At 42.5% G+C, this 22,638-nt stretch overlaps 1 protein-coding gene across 1 annotated transcript; it reads right to left on the bottom strand.

Annotated features, from left to right (window-relative positions):
• Positions 1-1,786: 1,786 nt before the first annotated feature.
• On the bottom strand, positions 1,787-20,299 carry LOC110156269 (zinc finger protein RFP-like). Its single transcript, XM_020920471.2, has 8 exons — positions 20,000-20,299; positions 18,666-18,923; positions 10,866-10,961; positions 10,396-10,629; positions 9,298-9,442; positions 7,155-7,181; positions 5,625-5,770; positions 1,787-3,484 (listed from the first exon to the last, which is right to left on the bottom strand). Exons 1-8 carry the CDS (start codon positions 20,297-20,299, stop codon positions 3,056-3,058), a joined length of 1,635 nt encoding a protein of 544 aa, XP_020776130.1. The 3' UTR covers positions 1,787-3,055.
• Positions 20,300-22,638: the final 2,339 nt, after the last annotated feature.

Raw genomic sequence — 22,638 nt, 5'->3', positions numbered from 1 at the left:
TTCCCAAATCCTGCAGGAAGAAGGGCAATAACATCTTTCCCCTTGATAAAATCACCAAACATTCTCTTTGTTCCGGCTTTAAATCCTCGATCTCGGGAATCATTGCCAACACAGAATATCGGTCTTTGTCTACGTCCATTTCGATCGCTTTGTTTACTGTTGTGCTGCACCACAAAAGGGACCCAGTCATGGCTTCACAGCTCTTCACTGATTGGCAGGTGCACGGTCTACAACTTCCAGGGTTCTTGCAAACCGTAATGTATTCTGATTCCTGACCTAGTCGCGGGAGAGAAATGGAATTGAGCGGAGGCACTAGGTGGCGCCAGTCTGACTACATGGTAAAAAAAAATTATAAAAATCTACCATTTCTACCATTTTTTAAATATGAATGAATGAATGTGTTTGTATTATTGTTTGAAACGACACTAACAGGTTGAGATTTTGAGAAGGTTTGTCAATATGGATACATCTCATACTCTTTCTCTCTGAACATTTCCCATCATGCCTCAGTACTCCCATTTTTTAAAATATGGACCTACACCAGACCTGGGCATTGTCCAGCTCCCGAGCCACATACAGCTCTTTGATTGACTGTGACGGGCCTGTTTAAGCTCATTTGGAGTTGCAAAATAAACATATTTTATCATTTTACCTCATGCCTCGCCTAAAGCTGCATTGCTTTTATTTTAGAGGTGTTTTTAATGACATTTTTTGTAAGGAAACCTCACTTTTTCATTGCTTAGTCATAACCAGTCTGACCAGTGTGTCAAAGCTTTTTTTTTTTTTTTTAATAAAGAATTACAATTAATATTATGCAGAATTCAGTTAAGCATTAACAAATTAACAAATTAAAAATAATTGCCCACCCCTGATCTATAGGACATTTGTGTGTTAGAATCACATACATTCTGGTATTTTCAAACAATAAAAAATAAAAACACAAAGAGACAATATTTTACAAGGAGTGCAGACATCTTACTCAACAACTTTAAAATATCATTACTCAAATAGAAGTGAACTATTGTGTGATAATAATGACAAAGTAAATGTAGGACACACCTTTGTCAGTTCTAGTCTTCAGTTTCGGTTCTTCTTACTGAGGTTCCATCCGTTAAACTTCAAACTTGCAGCTCGCAATGTGTCAAAGAGTAATAATTCACTAAAAGTACAGTTCAAAGCGTCTGATGAGTACAGGTGGATGTGTGTATCGCTGCACACGCTGCTGGAGTGTCATAGAGAGTGTGTGTAGAGTCTCTGTCAGCAGAAGGGGATTGTTCAGATTAACAGGAGCAGGCTAATCTGCAGACAGAGGCCCGCAGAACTGATCCAGAATCAGCTATTTACTATGAGACTACAGACCGAGAGGGGGAGGAGGGAGAGGAAGGAGGAGAGAGAGAGAGATGAGGGGATAGAGGGGGAGGGGAGAGGGGAAAGAGAGAGACAGAAGGAGAGAAGGAGAGAGGTGGGGGGAGAGGGGTAAGGAGAGAGAGAGGCAGAAGGGGGGGGGGGGGGGGGGGAAAGGAGAGGGGGAGGAGGGAGAGAGGGAGGAGAGAGAGATGAGAGGATGGGGGAGAGGCGGGGGAGAGAGGGAGGAAGGGAGAGGGGAGGAAAGAGAGGGAGTAAGAGGGGGAGGAGAGAGAAAGACAAGAGGAGAGGGGAAGGATAGAGAGAGGTGGGAGGAGAGAGGGAGGAGGGACAGACAGGAGGAGAGGGGAGGAGGGGAGGGGGTGGGGCTGTGTACTAATTTCATTAAAACATATTTAACATTCTAATTTCTTAAGCTTTATTTAAACAGAAAGAGCAGATGAGAGTGTCTTTGACAACAGTGTTCTGTGTACATACACACAATTAGAATGACAATAATCTTAAAACTATCAAATCAAAAGTAGGGCACACCGGGGTTAGAAGTTATTTTTCAGCCTGTAACAGGCTAATGATAGCACAGTTTCTTTTTTATTTTAAGTAAGTAATGCTGTGTGTTGTCCATACAAAATTGCTACTAAGTTTCATATAACTAGTTCGGGTCCTTACTGAAAAGCATTTAAATGGGAACATTGTTTTGATTCACCCTGCCCCTGTACCGAGGTAGGGTGAATCAGTATCACAAGCACCATCAAAGTGGGATCCTGTTTGATCAGCGAGAGGTACAGAAGACAAACAGACTGAGCTGCACTTTCTTGTTCTTGTGGTTTTACAGCAACATCACGTCTTGGTCTCTTTACAGTGGAAGGTGTTTCTTGGCGAACAGTTGGTGCCTTTCGCTTTTTAAATTCGTAACCAAAGTGGAGCGAGAAATCAGGGTTTTACTTTGTTGCCGCTCCACATACAAAATGTTCACTGCAAACTCGGGATGATTTAGGCAGCCAAAGATTTCCTTTTTGATCCTTCCTGTGGATCAATCCTGCCCATCACCTTCACCTTTCACTATTTTTCAATTCCGTTGGGAAGAGAAACAGTTTGAACAGAGGTTTGCAGTCACACAGACTTGATTCCCTTTTGCAGTTATGAAGTTCACAAACAAATTTCTCGATCCGTTTTCCACTGTGAGGACATCCAACAACTACACAGTTCCGATGTCCGAATCCCAAAACTAAAATATGACCAGAACCAGAAACAAAAGTGATATGGTTCAAAAGACTAGAAAAGACTGACTTTGTCAATAGACACATCCCACTGGGAAAACAAACATGGCATTTTAATGCTCACTTTTTTGGAAAATCCTTCTCAGTATGCATTGAGCAATGACCGAAAGTCCGAAATTCCTGATGCATCTATTAGCACTTAGTGACCCGTTGTGCTTGTGTCTGCTATATAATTTTAAGTCACAATATTCATCTAAAACAACTTAATAAAAGAAACAAATGCACTGAATTCAGCATTAAAAAACAGAAAGTATGTCACAGTGGACATGTCTTGAAAAATAAGCGATTAAAGGTGACTCAAACATGCACGAATCACTCCAAATACAACTTCAGAGGGTCAGTGAGACAACTAGAACATGGTTAAAAACATGGTTAAAAGCTCTGAAAAGTCCATTTTACTGAATAGTCCTGCTTTAAATCATCACATTATCGATCTCCGCCGTGTCCCTGGTGGCGCGTATGACCAGAGGAGCAGAGTTGTCTCCTCCGCTGCTGATCGTCTCTGGGTTGAAGAACGGGAACAGAGCCTCAGTGAAAGTGAAGCCCGTGTATGAATACAGGTGCAATCCGGCCTCGACGTCGTAGAAGGAGACGCGTCCCTCCTCGTGGTCCACAAACAGGGCGAGGACCTGGGGGAGCGGGGGGCACACGGGGAGCAGCACCGCCTCCTCCGCACACGCCCTGTACTCCCCGCCCCGCCGCAGACACACCGTCCAATAGCCGTCGCTCGGGCTCAGGGTGACCACGCCCCTCCTGCTGACCGACCCTCGAGCCACGCCCACGTCCCACGCCGTCTTACCCCCCACCTCCACCTCCCAGTAGTGCCTCCCGCTGGTGAAGCCCTGCGTGTGCACAGAATGGTTGAGGAGACTTTCAGAACATTCTAAAACTTTAAGTCTTAATCAAAGCTACAAAAAAATCAATCATTCAATCATAAACTCATCGAATAAAATGTGGCAGTGTTTAATGCACTGCTTGTGTCCATGGCAGTGTTGAAACATGTCTATCTCCATGGAGAATGTTCCACAGTATGGTTTTGACTTTCTGCAGGTGGTCGAACTCCTCTAGAAAGTTACATACTGTGGCTTTATAGCTGGAGCCTACAAAACTCCATCTGGGCTTTACTGTTCTTGAAATTTCCAAACCTAACATCTAAAATGTTGAAATGTATCCTCTGCACTTTGTTAGAGATTAGGAATCTGACTTAAACTGCAATGCCAGACTTTTGCGCCACATGAGGACTGAACCAGGACTAAACCAGGACTGAGTCTGGGACTGAACCAGGACTAAACCAGGACTTAACCAGGACTAAGCCAGGTCTAAACCAAAACTGAACCAGGTCTAAACCAGGACTAAAACAGGACTAAACTGGTCTCAGTCCTGGTCTGGTCCTGGTCTCAGTATTGATCTCTCAACAGTCTACGTGGGTGCACGCACTCCTGACGGGTCCCCACACTCAGTTTAGTCCTGGTTCAGTCCTGTTTTAGTCCTGGTTCAGTCCTGTTTTAGTCCTGGTATAGTCCTGTTTTAGTTCTGGTTCAGTCCAGCATTGCAGTTTAAAGGTTGTATAGAGGATTTTCCAAGGAACGAGAAATCCAGCGACTGTTTGTCCTTTTTCAAATGTTGCACATGCGTGAAACCACCCCCCCTCCCCCACAGCTCCTACGTAGAAACACCTCCTCCTCCTTACGCCAGAAACAGGTTTGTTTACAGCCGGTGATGCACATGACTTGTAAACAACTAACTACAGTGTTGGTTAGGCAAGGCGGAGAAGTGAGGAGCGGGGGGAGGGGGTGCGCAGACATTTCGTGCGCGGACAAGAAGTGAGAAGCAGGGGGAAGAATGGAGCGGGGAGAGAGGCGAGGAGAGAGGAGAGGGGAGCGGTGCGTGGAGATTCCGTGAGGAGCAGGGAGAAGAGCGGAACGGGCAGAGAGGGGCGCAGAGAGGGGGGCGTGGAGATTCCGTGCGAATGAACTAGCTACTACTACAACATGCAGCAGCAAGCGGACTCTTTCTTTGCCTTGAAAATTAAGTTTTCAGACATAGGATATCGCATTCGTGTCCTGAAAAACGTTTGTCTAACTCTTGGAAATAAAGTACGTTTTCATAATAAGCAGAAGTTTCCTGTCCAGGAGTAATTTGGCGACCAATGCGTCAGTCTTTAGACTCTGCGTCTGCTTCAGTCGCGCCATCGCTGGAATGAATCTTCAAGAATCACCTTAGTTTGGCTTCGCTGCTTTTCCCCTTGTCTTCTTCTTTCAGCAATCTCAAAAACTGACTTTCTTTTGCGGCGAACTGCTCCTGGATTCTTGTCGCCATTGCAATAAACTTTGTGCGAACTGCGAGGAAGATATAGGTCAAAAAAGCCGCTAAGAACTGTTGCGTTGGTGGAGTAAACAGCGTCTGTGGACTGCGTGACAGGCGTACGTAAACCACGTAATGGCAGCACACAGGCAAGTCAGTTACGCTAGAAACGTAGGGAGATTGATTGACAGCCTGTCAGCTAACAGATAACGAGGCAGTGTCGTTATCTATTGGCAAATGTTTAGCCCCACCACGTCCAGAGTTGATGAATTTTTATTCTCTTTTTTTTGGTCATCATAATTACAAGGCTACTGCACCTCTATAATGCTATCATTGACAATTTGAAACAAAAAAATAAAAATAAAAAAAATCCTCCATACAACCTTTAAGTCACGGAAACAGGAAATGGCCATTATCCATTTTTTCCATTATTCATTTAAACACAAAATCGAAAACTGGGAAAAAAATATATATATCATTTTGGTTTTGGAAACAAATAATGAAAAAAAAAAAAAAAAAAATATATATATATATATATATATATATATATATATATATATATATATTATATTTCATTTTCTTATTTTTGTTTTTATTTTGAAAAACAAATCTATGAATGATACATGGATTATTGTTGGGCCCCTGCCACGGCCCCTGAGTGCAGATGAGTGTACGCACCTTGTCCCCCAGCACACAGGGGGCAGTGTCGAAGCGCTCTGCTCTCTGCTCCAAGACCTGCTCCTGGTTCCCGTCCCACACACGTCTGCGGTCCTCAGACAGCACCAACCACGGGTTAGCTGTGTGCGGGTCAAAGGTCACGTCCACTGGAACACAAGCAGCAACTCATGAGAACGTCACTTTAATGAGCCTTAATAAAGAATGAACAAAGACTCGGTTTATAATGAACGAATCCTGTAGAGTATAATAATGTTAGTTTGTGACAGATAATAAAAATGTATCTTGATTTCTCTGGCTGCTCTTCACTGACACAAATCCGTGTATCATTTGTTCAGTCGTTTTTCAAAATAAAACCAAAAAGTAGAAAAGGAAAAAACAACTATTTTCTTCATTATTTGTCTCTAAAACCAAAGTGAAAAAAAAGTTGTGCAATGCCCTGAACCAGGTCTAAAACAGGTCTAAACCAGGACTGAATCAGGACTGAACCAGGACTGAACCAGGACTGAACCAGAACTAAACCAGGACTGAACCGGGACTAAACTGGGACTAAACCAGGACTAAACTAGGTCTAAACCAGGAGTGAAAGGACTAAACCAGGTCTAAACTAGGACTAAACCATTTATACAGTATGTAACAGTGTATGCTGGTGCACCTCCGTGCCCGTCCCGACACTCAGTCTTGTTTTAGTCCTGGTTTAGTCCTGTTTTAGTCCTTGTTTAGTCCTGGTTTAGACCTGTTTTAGTCCTGGTTTAGTCCTGGTCAGTTTGTATGCAGTGCAAAAATCCGGCATGGCAGTTTAAGTCACGTAAATGGGAAACGGCCATTATCCATTCTTTTGTTTTGGTTTTGGGGACAAATAAAGAAGAAAATAGTTGTTTTTTATTTTTACCTCCGCCAAGGAGGTTATGTTTTTGCTGGCGTTTGTCTGTTTGTTTGTTTGTCTCTTAGCAACATAACTCAAAAAGTTATGGACCAATTTTGATGAAATTTTCAGGATTTGTTGGAAGTGTGAAAAGGAAGAACTGATTTCATTTTGGGGGTGATCCGGAAGAAATCCTGGATTCTGGATCACTTTGAATTTTTAGTTAACATTGTGGTAAATGGGGCCAAAAATTTTGTTTCTCAATATCTCGGTTAATTATTGTCCAAACCCCATGAAATTTGACTCAGGGATGGACAATGGGATCCTCTTTCATATTCCAAAGGCTGATCCGGATCTGATCCAGAAGACTGATTTTATTGCAATTTATATAAAAAATGGGGGTAGTCCTTGGCGGAGGTCTGCGCTCTCTGAGTGCTTTTCTAGTCTTTATTTTGAAAAACAGATGATACACAGACTGAGACACCCTACTTCTATTTCATTTAAGAGTAGTGCTTTCAGTTACCATCACACCTCCAGGAAACAACATGACATCTGCTGCAAAGTATCATTACCCTGTGTGGATGGATGAACTCTCTGTGGGTCTAAATATGATGTTGTGTTGCTGTTTGATTCCTCAGATGTGATTCAAACACAGTGAGCACAATTACCTGTGTACTTCTGCATCCGCTCCAACTCTGACAAAACAACAAGAACACAAGAGGTCAAGTGTGTGTCAGAAGTAGATATAAGTTCTGTTCACGTGACTTCACAACATCCTAGAATGTTTATAGGGGAGTTTCATTGTTGACAAAAGCGCACGTTGCATGCTGGGAATTATTTTGGTTGGCGGCAAGAAACACTAATTCGACATGACGGACGGAGCGAGAAAGCACGTAAAGGGTATTGATCCCGGTTATTTATCCACTCTAACGGCAGAGGACCCAAGACCATTTGACCAGAAATTGGTCATAAGCATCGACGGAGCCAAATCACCCTTTTCAACCCCGACAGAGTCTGGACCAAACCAAATTTCTGGTCAGAATCTCCAACTCCCTGGCCAAATATTCACTTTGGTGATATCCACAATGACTTGGTGGAAACTCCTGGGCCATTCACAGCAGAAAAGATGAAAACCTCCAAGAGTCTCGATGTGTTGTTGAACTTGTTGGAGTCCACGGTTTGTTAGGATCTTCTACGTTTGCTCTGCAAATGTTTGAAAGTCGTTTAATTCACCGTTAGCGGTTCTTTTCACTCGGAATACGAAAAACATTTTCCTTCTTCCGTGCTTCTATTTGTGCATCTGATAATGCAGCAGGAATTTACCATTATCGGGGAGAAATACGTGAGGTTACACACTGTGTTGGACCGCTATCCTGTTTCTTGCCTCCGACCAAAATATTTCCCAGCAGCAACGCGGGCTTTTAATAACAATGACGTCAGCTGAAACTCGACTATAGTTTAAACTGAGCTGGAGGCTGGTCAGATTTCTCTGTTGGAATTCGCTGTGTAACTAATGACCACAATTATATGATGTTTTTTATGTTTTGTGGTAATACAGGAAGTGCTCCACTGTATTTTTAAATTCTACACACCTTCACTAGAATCATTTAGATAATTTCAGACTCGGAATTGCCAATTTCTACTGAGTTAAAGGTAAAAGGAGCTGTTCACTTGAAAACTATCACTCCATGAACAGAGAGTTTTGAGCTTTGGAGATGTAGACAGACTAATAATAATGTGTGAATGAAACTTAACACAGCTCCAGGTCTGTTTTTGAGGAGGTAACATTATAACATGGCTTAAAGCTCACAAGAGTTGATTGAGTGTGATATAGGAACTTTAATATCTTTGTAATACATAAACAAATGTGAAATGATTTTTCATAATGTCCTCAGAAAGTGATGCCATTATTCAGCCCCAAAGATGTGACTGTTGTCATCTGAAAGGACTTTAAACCATAAAATTAAGAAGGTAAGAGCTGCTTATACAATGTGTGTACTGGGGCAAAACACGTGCTCAAATAAGTCTAGTGTGTGTGTGCGTGTGTGCGTGTGTGTGTTGGTGAGTGTGTGTTTGTGCGTGGGGGTGTGTGCGTGTGTTTGTGTGTATGTGTTTGTGTGTGTGTTTGTGTGTTGGTGTGTGTGTGTGGGGGGGTTTGTGTGTGTGTCTCTGTGCGTGCTTGTGTTTGTGTATGTTTATGTGTGTGTATGTGTTTGTGCGCGTGTGTGTTTTTGTAGGTGTGTGTTTGTGTATGTGTTTGTTTGTGTGTGTGCGTGTATGTTTGTGTGTGTGTGTGTGTGTTGTGTGTTTGTGTATGTCTGTGTGCGTGTGTTTGTGTTTATGTGTGTGTGTGTGTGTGTTTGTTTGTGTTTATGTATATTTGTGTATGTGTTTGTGCGCGTGTGTGTTTTTGTAGGTGTGTGTTTGTGTGTGTATTTGTGTGTGCGTGCGTGTGTTTGTGTATGTTTATGTGTGTGTATGTGTTTGTTTGTGTGTGTGCGTGTATGTTTGTGTGTGTGCGCGTGTGTGTTTGTGTGTGTGTGTTTGTGTATGTCTGTGTGCGTGTGTTTGTGTTTATGTGTGTGTGTGTGTTTGTTTGTGTTTATGTATATTTGTGTATGTGTTTGTGCGCGTGTGTGTTTGTGTAGGTGTGTGCGCGTGTATGTTTGTGTGTGTGTGTTTGTGTATGTTTATGTGTGTGTGCGTGTATGTTTGTGTGTGTTTGTGTATGTGTGTGTTTGTTTGTTTGTGTTTATGTATGTGTGTGTTTGTTTGTGTTTATGTATATGTGTGTGTGTATGTGTGTGTTACCCTGGTCACACAGCAGTTTGAGGGTCTTCTGCACCTCCAGCTCCAGACGGGCCACAGCACTCCTCAGTGTGCCCAGGCAGGGGTCAGCGTGGACGGGCACAGAGCGTGAGAGTGTGGGGGTTGGGAGGGTCAGGGAGGAGAAGCTCTGCACAACACAGCACATCAGTACATCAGCACACACTCCCGCACAACTGTCGCTTCCAGACGAGGCAAGAACGATAGTTAGTGTGGTATTCAGAGAGGCAGATGACACAGGTTTGCAGCCACTTCTATCAATCAGCCCCAGGGCCACTGTGGCTATAATAAGAGCTGACCACTATGATCAAAGTCAAGATAATCTTTACTGTCCCACTAGTGAGAAATATGTCTTGGGCTGTCCACATGTGCTGCCATCAAAGCTCAACTAAAACACAGTCCATATTAAAGAAAACAGAGTAGGAATCATCTTAAGACACACACAGATCACCACCAGGACATAACACTGTACCTGAAATTATTTTCCAACACAGCCTGATAAAAGATCAGCATGATCCTCTCGTCCATAAAATGTAAAGAAACATTTACTATAATAAGAACAAAGTAAAATAAAAATAATAATTTAGCTTTAAATGAAAACAAAATGAAACAGAATCTAAACGTAGACCTACTAAACACTCAAAGTGACTTTGTCAATGCAGTCGCTCATTCAAAGAAAAATAAATGTTGGGATTCATGTTGGGAAGATTTAAGAAATGTTTTATAGAAGTGTGTTAACACAGAATGCATGGTGAAGGATTTGTCTCCCTCTACTGGCTTCACATAGAAATGCACAGAGTAACTGAAGAATGCTGAATTCAACCTGTCTCCTCTGTGCTGTTAAAGTCCTCACACCTTCACCAGAATTGTTCTTCAGTTCACCACATCAAATTGTATAAACTTTTATTATAGCAGCTACTGTTTTGGCCTGGTTTAAACTGCATGGCTCTAGTGCAGGAGGACTTGGATCATTTCACATGACGCACATACACACAGTGTCAGTTTATCAGTGAAACTCAGACACAGGCTGAGGTGTCCTAAAGGTGTTTGTAATATTTCTCATAGTTGAACAGTTCTTCTCACCTGGACCAGATGGAGATGGTCCTGTGACTGCCTGAGCTGCTCCAGCTCGTGCCTGCTCCTCCGCAGCTCTTTGACCTCCTGCTGCAACTGGGAGACCAGGCTCTGGGCCCTGTGCTCGGCCTGCTCCTGAGTCCTCTGGATCTGCTCCACCACCTCCTCCTGGACCTTCTTCAGGTGGACCATCAGAGAGGAGAAGATCTGTTTGCTCTGCTGCAAGTCCAGCCTGGTCTGCTCCTGAAACAGCAAAGAGTGAGAGTGACCCAGGTCTCTTTTTATCTTTGGTCTCTGTGTTCTAGATCTCTGTTGTCTAGGTCTAAACAAGGTCTCTGTGGTCCAGGAATAAACCCAGTCTGAACCAGGCCTGAAGCTAGTCTCTGTGCTCCAGGCCTGGTCCAGGTTTGGTCCAGGTTTGGTCCAGGTTTGGTCCAGGTCTGGTCCTGGTCTGGTCCTGGTCTGATGCAGATTCTCACTCTGCTCAGGCTGATGTTGTGTGAAATGTTGTCCACTCTCTGCAGTCTCTCCTGAATCATCTGCTGGAGCTGCTCCTCTCTGTGTTCCATCTGAGCCTGAGAAGAGCAAACAGCATTGTTTTGAATCATGTCTATGTGGGTGTCAAGTCAAAAAGCAAGTCTTCACCTCCACTCCTGAGCCCTCTCTCCTCTGCTCCCCTCCCCTTTATTATTTGTTGATTAGGTTATTTTTAGTCTGGCCAGTAGATGGCAGCAAGAAAAAATAAATAAATCAGGTAACCAGGTGTGTCTCTGGAGTCATTTAATTAGGCCCAGGTGCGCAAACACAAACAAAATTTAAAGGGAATAATCTCCCGTCACGAGTGTTCATTGGGTGTTTGTCATACCAGGTGAGGGTATACGTAAGGCCCCCATTAAGGTGCTTCAAGTGTCAGAGATTTGGTCACATGGCTGGAGCATGCAGAGGCTCTAGAAGATGTGCCAAATGTGGGGGAGATCATGATATTTCCGAGTGCGGTGCTTCAGCCTTAAAGTGCTGTAATTGTGGTGAAGCTCATATGGCATCTTCTAGGGAGTGCAGATTTTTTGTGAAAGCCAAGAACGTACAGTCAGTAAAAGAGCAGCACAAAATTACATATGCTGAAGCCCTGAAAAGAGTGGAGGGAGTCACTTTCCCTGTTGCTGTGGGTGTCACAGCCGGGAGCTCCCCTGTGCAGCCTCGGCTGCCTCCTGCCGTAGCTGGAGATCAAAATACTCTGGTGATTCAGAGGGAATCATTGGCTTTTATTGTGGATGTTATCTATGGGGCTCGTGAAAAGAAGTCCAGATCGGATATTATTCAATTTGTAGCAGAAGCCGCCAATAGATTTTTGGGGCCCAGAAAGTCCTCTCGACAGAGCCTGTTCCAGTATATGAGGACAGTTCAAGGGTGTCAGTCTGACCCTACAGGTAGTCAGGTAGATGCTGACGATTCTGATGATAATGAGACCCAAATGGAGGGCTTTGAATATACTTAAAGTCTTGTCATGGTTTACATTTTGCAATGGAATGCAAGAAGTTTAATTGCAAATGGGCAGGAGTTGAAAAGAGTAATTAGGGAATCTGATCCAAGACCAGACCTCATCTGTGTTCAAGAAACCTGGCTTAAGCCTAACCTTGATTTTATTATTCCAGGCTTTGAATGTCATCGGAAAGACAGACCAGATAGAAGTGGTGGAGGATGTGCAACTTTCATAAGAGCAGGTATTCAGTATAAGACCATAAAGTGGGACGGTTCACTTGAATGTGTGATTACTCAGGTTTGGTGTCATGAGGGTAAGTTCAATTTAGTTAACTGTTATAATCCATGTAAGTCACTTGTTCTAACGGAATTTGAAGATATTTTTAGTACAGTAGGAACGCCAATGATTTGGGTAGGTGATTTTAATGCTCACAATCCACTGTGTGGGGGGTTAAAAGAAGGACTTTAATGGCAGTGTGATCGAAGAATTTTTAGATATTGCAAATCTGGTAGTTTTAAATACAAGTACATCAACTCGGGTAGACCCATTATCTTGGAAAGAGTCTCACCTTGACTTAACACTGGCATCCCCATGTTTGGCACGGGTAGGTGAGTTGAGGGTAGAACCAGACTCACTGGGTAGTGACCACTTCCCAGTGCTCAGTCATTTTGGGAGATCACTGGTTGAAAACAATGGGGAAAGAAGCGCTAGGTTTAATTTTTCCTTAGCTGACTGGGGTAAGTACAGAGAGAGTGCATCGGTTGGGTTAGAAGATATTAATAGTGATGGTTCAATAGATGAGTACTGTGAGACTCTAATGGCACTTATTATGAGGACTGCTTCTGACTCTATCCCTCTCAGGAAAACTCCACGGGAACGTATTATTGTCCCCTGGTGGAATAAGGAGTGTGATGCAGCTGTAAAGAAAAGAAGCTCTGCATTCAGATATGCACGGAAGTTTCCTACTCTCGATAATGTTATTGAATATAAAAAGTGCAGAGCAGTAGCAAGGAAGGTTATTAAGGCTGAAAGAAGGAAGAGTTGGAGGAACTTCTGTGGCACATTAGGACCAGATACTCCGTCAGTTCAGCTCTGGGGAAGGATTCATCGAATGGCTGGAAAAAGGGTCAGCACTACAATTCCTGTGTTGTACGATGGTCAAAAGGAGGTTGTCAATAGTAAAGAAAAAGCTGACATGTGTGTAAATATTTTTAAGGATGTTCATAATTCCAAGCACCTGGGGGAGGAAATTTTAAGGTGAAGACATAAAACTCTAAGTAAGAATAGTTCAAAGTTGACTGGAGGGGTGGCTACTAACGGCTCATATAACTTGTTTTCTTTTCTTTCTTTTTAAAAGAGTTGGAAGAGGCAATACAGGCTGGAACACGACACCAGGACAGGATGGAATAAGTTATAAGTTGTTGCAGAACTTGGGTAAGGATGTTTTATATGAAATTCTGGCCTTGTTTAATTATGTGTGGGAGTCTGGCAACCTGCCAAAAACGTGGAAGCATGCAATTGTGGCTCCAATCTTGAAGCCAGGAAAAGACCCGTCTTCTCCAACGTCTTATAGGCCTATAGCTTTAACATCTGTGCTCTGTAATTACGGTGATGGAGAGGATGGTTGCAAACAGGTTGGAGTTTTTTCTCGAATCCAGTGGGTTCTTTGTGAATCATCAAAATGGTTTTCGAAAAGGGAGAAGCACCATGGATTCGGCAGCAGTACTGGACAGAGATGTGAGAAAAGCTATAATCAATAAAGAAGCAGTTTTAGCAGTCTTTTTAGATATCGAAAGGGCTTATGACAGTCTGTGGAGGGAGGGACTCCTCCTTAAATTCTATGATGCAGGTGTTAATGGTAGGATGTTTAGTTGGATAAAGAGTTTTTTATGTGATAGGACAATTCAGGTAAGGGTAGGTAATACACTATCAGATATAGTTGAGATAGAAAATGGCACACCCCAAGGTGCAGTGATTAGTCCGATTTTATTTAACATAATGGTTAACGATATATTTCACTGTGTAGACAGTAGATTTGGTAAGTCACTGTTTGCTGACGATGGCGCCATCTGGAGGAGTAGGAGGAATATCAAATATGTTTTCACAGAAACTCAAAAGGCTCTTAACAAAGTTATTCAGTGGGGAAATAAATGGGGTTTTAAACTGTCAATTGAGAAAAGCAAGTTCATGATATTTGGTTTGAAAAGGAAAATGCCCTCTGATAGTCTCACTATGTGTAATTTACCAATCGAGAGGGTTAAAGTGTTTAAATTTTTAGGCTTATGGTTTGACGAGAGGTTGACCTGGAAAACCCACATAGATAAAATCATTAACAAAAGTGAGAAGGTGATAAACATTATGAGAAGCTTGTCAGGGAGTGACTGGGGTGCAGAGAGGGTCACTCTTCAAATGATCTACAGAGCCATGGTTAGACCAGTGCTTGACTACGGGTGTGTAGTATTTGGGGCTGCTTCTCAATCTGTGTTAAAAAGACTAGATGGGGTACAGTCAAAAGCGCTTCGGGTCTGCTGTGGTGCCTTTAGATCAACCTCTATCCCATCTTTACTGGTGGAAATGGGTGAATGTCCTCTGAGGCTTAGACGGGACAAGTTAGGGGTCCATTATTGGGCTAGGGTGGCAGGATCACACAGCAACTTAGCATCTAAGTGTCTGTTCGATCATTGTTGGGAGTTTGAAAAGAGGCCAGACAAAGCCTGTTTTTTTGCCCACAGTGCAAAAGTGGCAGAAGCTATGGGGTTGCGGAAAACTCAGGTAGTGAGTCTGGTGTGGCCTCCTGTACCTTTGTGGAACTTACCTGAGCCAGAGGTTAGCACCGAGTTACTCGGGCTTGACAAAAGAATTGCTTGTGCTCACTTTAAGGATTTTTTGAGCAGCGAGAGTGAAGCCATTCCTATTTTCACTGACAGGTCTAAAAAGGGGCAAAAGGTGGGCTTTGGAATGTATGTTGCTGAGGCGCAGGTGAGGCAAAGTGTGCGTGTGTCAGATGACCTCTCAGTGTTTTCAGCTGAGCTTCTTGCTATTTTGTGGGCATTACAGTGGATTGGAGAACTCCCCCTGTGTACTATATAGTGTGTTCTGATTCTGCGGCAGCTTTATCTGCCCTTAGTCACAGGTCATCTGAGACTCGCCCTGATCTAATATTTGAGATTCTATGCTGTCTAAAGCGTATCAATAACTCGGGATCGAGAGTATTATTTGTTTGGATCCCAGGACATGCTGGTATATTGGGGAACGAGGAAGCTGATGTCCTGGCTAAAAAGGCACTTTGGAATAAGAAAATAGACCTTGTCGTTACACTGGCGAAGCAGGAATGCCACAGTGTCTGTAAGCAACACCTGAATAATAAATGGCAAAAAGAATGGGAGGGGGAACGGCGGGGCAGGCACTTCTTTGCCTGTCAGCCGTTAATACAAAATAGCAGGAATGGTGGGTCCAGCTGCAGAAGAGACGAAGTGGTCTTAACAAGGTTGCGATTAGGGCACTGTGGATTGGCTGCGTGCTTATTTAAAATCAGGAAGCACCCCAATGGTCTCTGCAACTGTGACAGGCCAGAAACCGTAAGACACACATTGTTGTCATGCAGCACCTACAGCAGAGAGAGGAGGCAGCTCTACAAGGAGCTAGCGGACCTGGGACTTGTAACCTTTTCGCTCAAAGCTATTCTTTCTTCGGATAATAGTTTAGTTTCTTCGCCGCTCTGGCCTTTATCTGAGAATATAATATCTTTTAACGACGGTGGAGGGCAGCATTGCGCACTGCAACATGTAGCCTGCCGGAAACGATTAGAAGAAGAAGAAGAAACACAAACAAAACCAAACGAAGGAATGTGAGGGGAAACACAGAGACACTACTGGTTTTCGACCTGCTGCTGCTACTGCTGCAGCTAGTACAACTACAAGTACAAGTACCACTATTACTGCTACTGCTACTAAAGGAATCAAATTATTTCAATAAAAATCTTCAAGCCGAGTGGAGCCTTGTGTCTGTTTCCCTGTTTTTTTCAAGTTGGACCTGCATTCCGAAAGTAAAGACTTGACAGTGGGTTACTCAAACTCAGGTCCGAATGACATTGACTTTGATTTGATTCTGTGGAGCCTTTACTGCTAACATATGACATAGATCACTGTGTTACCTTTTTTGTTTTGAAATTGCTATATTCAGCAAGTTTCATTTTTGACACTGAATCTTCCCTTTGCTCCCCACACTAAGGCTGTGTCCCAATTCGAGGGCTGCAGCCTCCGAAGGCTGGTTTTAAGGCCGCATACGTCACTTCCGGTGAAACAAGGCCTGTTTCTACTAATAATAAGAGCTGCAAATGAATCATGCTCATGTTCAAATTATGATTTAAATTGTGAAAATATGTATTTGTCACATGTGTGGGATTCCTCTATTCACTTAGCTGTTTCAGATATAAACTGGCTTTGAATCTGAATGTACATCAAAGTTTAAGTTCAACGTTAAAATTGTTTATTGTCAATTCTTCATACGAAAAACATAAAGAATCAAAATTGTTTTTCTCACTTCCTTGTGTATAAATAAATAATAATAAATGTAAATAGTGCGGGGGGAGTCCAGGTGTTCTTTGGGGCTGCATGCTCTGTGAAACTTATTTTCCTCTAATAGTTTTGTAGTTTTCTTAATGTGTGTGTCATTACAGGTTTTCACTCTGCAGGACAGAACTTTGAATCAATCAGACCTAACACCCATTCTGCTCTTCCTCCTCCAGAAGACGAGAGACACATCAGACTGAGTGGTCCAAGTCCACTGTCCATGTCTCCAATGTTTATGCCTAGAGTCTCTGAGGAGGAGGTCCAGAGTCTTATATGATCTGAACAAGTGTGTGAGACAAATGAAAACATCTGCTCATAGGTTTTTCTGAATGTTTTTCAGTCTGTACTGACATTTGATTTATGGTGAAATGTGCCGTTTATTTGGTGTCTCTTTTGATAGTAACTAATTACATGTACTATAAGAATGTACTATTCTACTGCAGATAAGCTGTGGTATTCCACATGATCATATTTGGCAAAGATAATTTGTTCATTTTTGATTGTCACTTGCTTCAGCAAAAAGGGAACACAATGAGATTTACTGACATACAGCTGTTTGTACTAACCTGTTATGCAGAGTGTGTGTAATGGGTTTAATATTTGACTTCATATTATGATAAAGTATTTCCAGAAGTTCCTTGGACTGTTTAATAAATCATCTTTTCTCAGGAGAGATGTCTTTCTTTCTTTACAAACTGACTGTATAAATGTAATCCCTGGTCAATATAAAAATCCTTAATAATGATAATATTTAGTAATGCATATCTCATCACAGTTTTTTATTTTATTTTAATTTTAATCCCTTAAATATAGCCGTTTTGTTTTGCAAAAGTTAAACATACATTTTCGGTTTTGGCCATAAGATTTGGATGCGAATTATTAAAATAATTTGGTCACAAAATCCGACAGTTTGATGACCTGTGCGTCTTTTTACTGATCCGTATGCGGAATCTGCGCGGAGCGTGTTAGCATTAGCATTAGCACTAGCAGCGTCCCTCGGTTGCTAGGCGACAGGGGAGCGGCTCTGTGGTCTAGACCTGTCCCATTTCCGCAACGGCCTGGCGTCCGCGGAGGCCAGTTCAAGGGCTGCAGCCTTCACAGCCTTCGGAGGCTGCAGCCCTTTGAATTGGGACACAGCCTCTGTCATTCCCCCTTCAGAGCTCTTTCACGAGACAATCATTGTGTAAAAACATGAGCACATTACCCCGTTTTTTAGAGTCTTTGCACTGGCTTCCAGTTCGTTTTAGAGTTAATTTTAAGATTTTATTGTTTGTTAAAGCTTTGAATGGACTGGTATGTCTTGGACCTCATCCAGATTACCCTGTGCGCACTTTGAGGTCCGAGGGCCAGCTCCAGCTCATGGGACCTAAAACAAGACTTAAAACCAGGGAGCAGGTCCTTCTCTGTGACCGGCCCTAAGCTCCGGAACACTCTGCCCCCCACATCCCAACAGTCCCCACAGTGGAGTGTTTTAAGTCTCATCTTAAAACCCACTTTTAGTCTGTGGCTTTTTACACTGCGTGAGTTGTGTGCTCCACTGTCTTTTATTTATTTTACTTATTTACTGTTATTTTATGTTTTTAATGGTTTAGCTTTTATTTAGATTTTACTGGTTTTATTGTTTTAGGACTGGCATGACCAAATTTGAGCAATTTACCTTTTTTGTTTGTTTTGTTCATTTTCTGATCTCTGTGCAGCACTTTAGAATTTGCTTTGTGCTGTAGAAATTTGAATTGGAAAGTCGATTTGGATTTGGATTGAATTTGGATCCTGCTAATGAAACTACAACACATCAGGTTTGTCAAGCTGGTATCATCTTATCTCATTTTTTAAACATATTTATGAAAACTGGCTGTGCATGAGCATGGGCGACGTAGGCTTGAGGGCAGAGCCTTGTATACAATCTTAGAGCAACATCTAAAACCTCTTTAGGCATGTTTGTGTTGAGGGAACAACATTATAGCATGGTAGAAAGCTCCAAAAAGTAGATTTTGCATAATACCTAACTTTAAGTACAAGATCAACATGGCAAACCAATAATGACAAAGTTCAACATTTGTAAATCAGAAGTTTGAAGATTTAACAGTATCAACATCTGCCCTGCCCTTCATTGCCTACATTACCAAACATTCCACCATGGAGATACATGTAGAACAGCCCCAGCGCGATGTCACTCCAAAATTTCTATTCTGTGTGACAGTTGCTCTTGACCCCGTATGGGAGCTGACCTTGACGAGCTGACTCTGCCGCTCCACAGGCACCATGACGTGCCCCTGATGCCCCGCCTCTGCACACAGTACGCACACACAGCTGCCCTCGCTCCGGCAGAACAGCTCCAGGACGCGCTGGTGACGCTTGCACAGGCGGCTCTCCAGCGCCCCCACTGGAGCGACCAGGGTGTGTGTGCGCAGCGTGGGCACCCGGCTGTGAGGCTCCAGGTGGGTCTGGCAATACGAGGCCAGGCACACGAGACAGGACCGGACCGCCTGTGAGGGACAGAGGGAGAACAGGAGGACAATGGACTTTAATGAATGAACCAATAAGGAAAGTGTCTTGATTTGAGCACTTTAGATTTATACTAGGTTATAGTTATAGTGATTTATAGTGAGTGTGTTGTATGTATAGAGAGTGTGCTGGTGTTATGTACTTATGTGTGCTTGTTGCTATACTTTTATCGGTCATGTAAATGATTTCACATGAACCTGTCGAGGAACTGAAGATGGAAATGAGCCACACTGACAATAATCTTTACATATATTAAGATAAGATAAGATAATCCTTTATTGTATCCCATGGGAGAAATTTGCTTGGGACAGGGAGTAACATGCTTTATCAAAAAACAGGACAACACAACACAAATCTCCACATAAACAAACACCATAGAACAAAATAAATATGAGACCAAGTATGACCACGAGTGATGCACCAACAGGACCTTTAAATTATTCTTAACAGGCAAGCCCTTGCATTCTTGTATTCTATTAATTACTGCACATTCCCTAAGCCTATGTGCAGTTTTTAAGCCTTTTATAATTATTTTTAATTGCACTATTGGAGTTTAGCAGATTAACAGCTAGTGGCACAAAAGAATGTTTGAATCTGTTCAGTTTACAGTTTGGGACCCTGAACCTTCTGCCTGATGGAACAACTCAAACTGACTGTGAAGAACATGTTATAATATGTGGTGTCTTTTTACAAATAAATAAATAAGAAATAAAGATTTGAAGAGTTCATTTGAAAAACAGATCAGTAGCGCTGTATTAAACCAAACACATTTTTATTGGATTAAAGACATGTCCTGCCAATCGATTGAGCAACTATAAAGGGGAGTGTGGTTAAAGAGCTCAAAACTATTACATATCTTTGTGTAGCTGAAGCAAACTGTACTCATGAGACTCCACCTGCAGCGGACTAAAGAAGATTACATTTGTGAATCATGAGATTAATCTGCTTTTTTATACAGAAATATCAAAAATACCAACAGAACAACAGAGTCTATTTCACCCAATAAAAGCTGACAGATCTACTCACACATCATGTTTTTGTCACAGTACTTTCATACCTGTGTCCTGTCGCCCACACACACATCGCAGTACACCCTCTCAGCCTGCGGGGGGAGACTCTTGGCCTTTATCTGGGTGCACATGTCTTTGGCGAAGGCGTTCTCACACAGCTGGGGCCGGGTGGGAAACACTGTGTGACACTTCGGACAGGACACTCGTGTGCTCTGGTCCCAGTGAGACGTGATGCAGCTGAAGCAGAAGCTGTGTCCACACGGGATGGACACGGGCTCCGAGAAGACTCCCCGACACAGAGGACAGCGGAACTGCACCGGGGACAGAACGACGCGAGACAAGGACATACCTACAGACACACACACACACACACACACACATGCACCTTTTGGGGACGTTACATTGACTTCCATTCATTTCCTGGACACTGATACTGGACTTAAAGGTTGTATGGAGGGTTTTTCTTTTAGTTTCAAATTGTCATTGGAAGTTTAAAATACCATTACAGAGACACAGCAGCCTTGTAATTATGGTGACCAAAAAAAAAAAAGAATGAAAATCTATCAACTGTGAACGTAGTGAGGACAGATACCAGCCAATAGAAAACAAGGCCCCTCGCTTTATCTATTGGCTGTTAGGTTGTCAATCAAACTCCCTACGTTTCTAATGTAACTGACTCGCAGGCGCGTGGGGATTATGTGGTTTATGCAGCGGTTCTTAAAGGCTTTTTCAAACTGTCGCTTCCTCGCAAAAGTTTGTCGCGATGGTGGACGAGAATCCATAATCAGTGTATCATTTGCTAATTTGTTTTTCAATATAAAATCTAAAATAAAAAGATGAAAAAACAACTGTTTTCTTCATTATTTGTCTCCAAAACCAAAATGAAATATATGGATAATGATTCCTTTTTTACAGTTTTCGATTTTGTGTTTAAATGAAGAATGGAAAAAATGGATAACGGCTGTTTCCCGTTTACGTGACTTCTGTGACTGCGATGCCGGACTTTTGCACTGCATACAGACTGAACCAGGACTGATCCAGGTCCAGGACCAGAGCGGGACCAGGGTGGACTCCAAGCTTTGATCCCGAGCCTCCGCGGGGTCCGAGCCTCAGCTTCGAGCTCCGGCTCTGCCATGGGCTCTGAGCCTCCAGTCTGGTCCCGGACCTGGATCGGACCATTATCCTTTTTTCCATTCTTCATTTAAACACAAAATCGAAAACTGAAAAAAACGAATCATTATCGTTTTTTTCATTTTGGTTTTGGAGACAAATAATGAAGAAAAAAGTAGTTTTTTCGTTTTCTTATTTTTGGTTTTATATTGAAAAACGAATGAACGAATGATACACGGATTATCCACGACCAGTTCGCCGCAAAAGAAAGTCCATTTTTCAGGTCGCTGAAAGAAGAGAAGGGGAAAAGGAGCGAAGACAAAAGCCATGGCGTGACTGAAGCAGACGAAGGGTCTAAAAACGCTGGTCGCTAAAATATTTCTAATCAGGTGAACGCGCACTGGATGAAAACAAGTGTGATTTCTAGAGTAAAGAGGCAGGAGGAGGTGTTTCTACTGAAGGAGCTGTGGAGGAGGGAGGTGGTGTCGCACATGCACAACATTTGAAAAAGGACTGTCACTGTATTTCACTTCTCTTAAAAAAATCCTCTATACAACCTTTAACCATAGTCACTATCTGCCTCATTTTGACCTAAACTCTAACCATAAATGAACTGTTCCTGATTTGTCTTATTATCTTGGACAAAAACAACTAAACAGCTTGCAGTGGTCCAAAGTTACAAGTTACAATGTACAAACACATTTTTAATAATAACAATAATACATGGGTTTTATGTAGAGCTTTTCACAAAAACACAATCACGCTTCACAATAAAGTAACACTAAAACTAAAAGGACAGGACAGACAGTATTAAGGAGCAGTCATATGCAGGGCCTGTAGGCTGTCAGGAAAAGGTAAAGGTGTGTTTTGAGCAGTTTTTGAAGCAAAGGCGTAGGTTTGGTTTCAGCTTTGGTGGGGACATTATCCCTAATCCCCCCCATGAAACCAACTAATAGGCTGCCTGATTAACAGATTAATTATATAATATTGTTTACTTTTTGTATGATGCACACCGCAAAAAAACAAACAGCATATCTTTAAAAAAAGGGTAAAATGGGATAAGAAGTTGTGTATATGTTTTATGAATTCTTTTCAAAAACACAGTCTGGGCAGGTCCAAAATAAGTGAGAGGTGGTTTCATTTTTCAGTTCACAAAATGTACAGTTTGTGTCCATTGCTCTTCTAAGATGATTCTTTAGTGGATTTGTAGAAGTTTGTAGCAGATTTCCCTTTGCTTGTTGGTGATGTGATATTTGTGAGGTCATGCCCGTACAGTTTTCTATGGAATATTGTCAGTAGAGTCAGGCTGCTAACAGTGCACGAGTAGGGCTCCGTTTGGGAGGTGCACCTGTAGCGATAGTTGCTCTTTCTGTGGTGACAAATTTAACTGAAGATGAAGCCAAGTATGTTCCTTTTGAAAAGTTTTTCAAAGTTTGGTGAAGCGTCTTCACTCACACCTGCTCAAGCCACCATCTTCAGATGCTGCCCTGTCCTGTCACTTCCCCAGTTTAGGTTCCTGGCTGCACTAATGACATCACTCTGTTACAGCCAATGAAAGAGCGGCAGGTGTAACCCT

This window comes from Boleophthalmus pectinirostris, unplaced genomic scaffold (assembly GCF_026225935.1).
Source record: "Boleophthalmus pectinirostris isolate CB_2022bp ecotype Guang Dong unplaced genomic scaffold, ASM2622593v1 HiC_scaffold_20, whole genome shotgun sequence".
NCBI classification, from domain to species: Eukaryota; Metazoa; Chordata; class Actinopteri; order Gobiiformes; family Gobiidae; genus Boleophthalmus; species Boleophthalmus pectinirostris.
The sequence above is the reverse complement of the archived record's forward strand: the minus strand, read 5'-3'. Positions and strand labels throughout refer to the sequence as shown.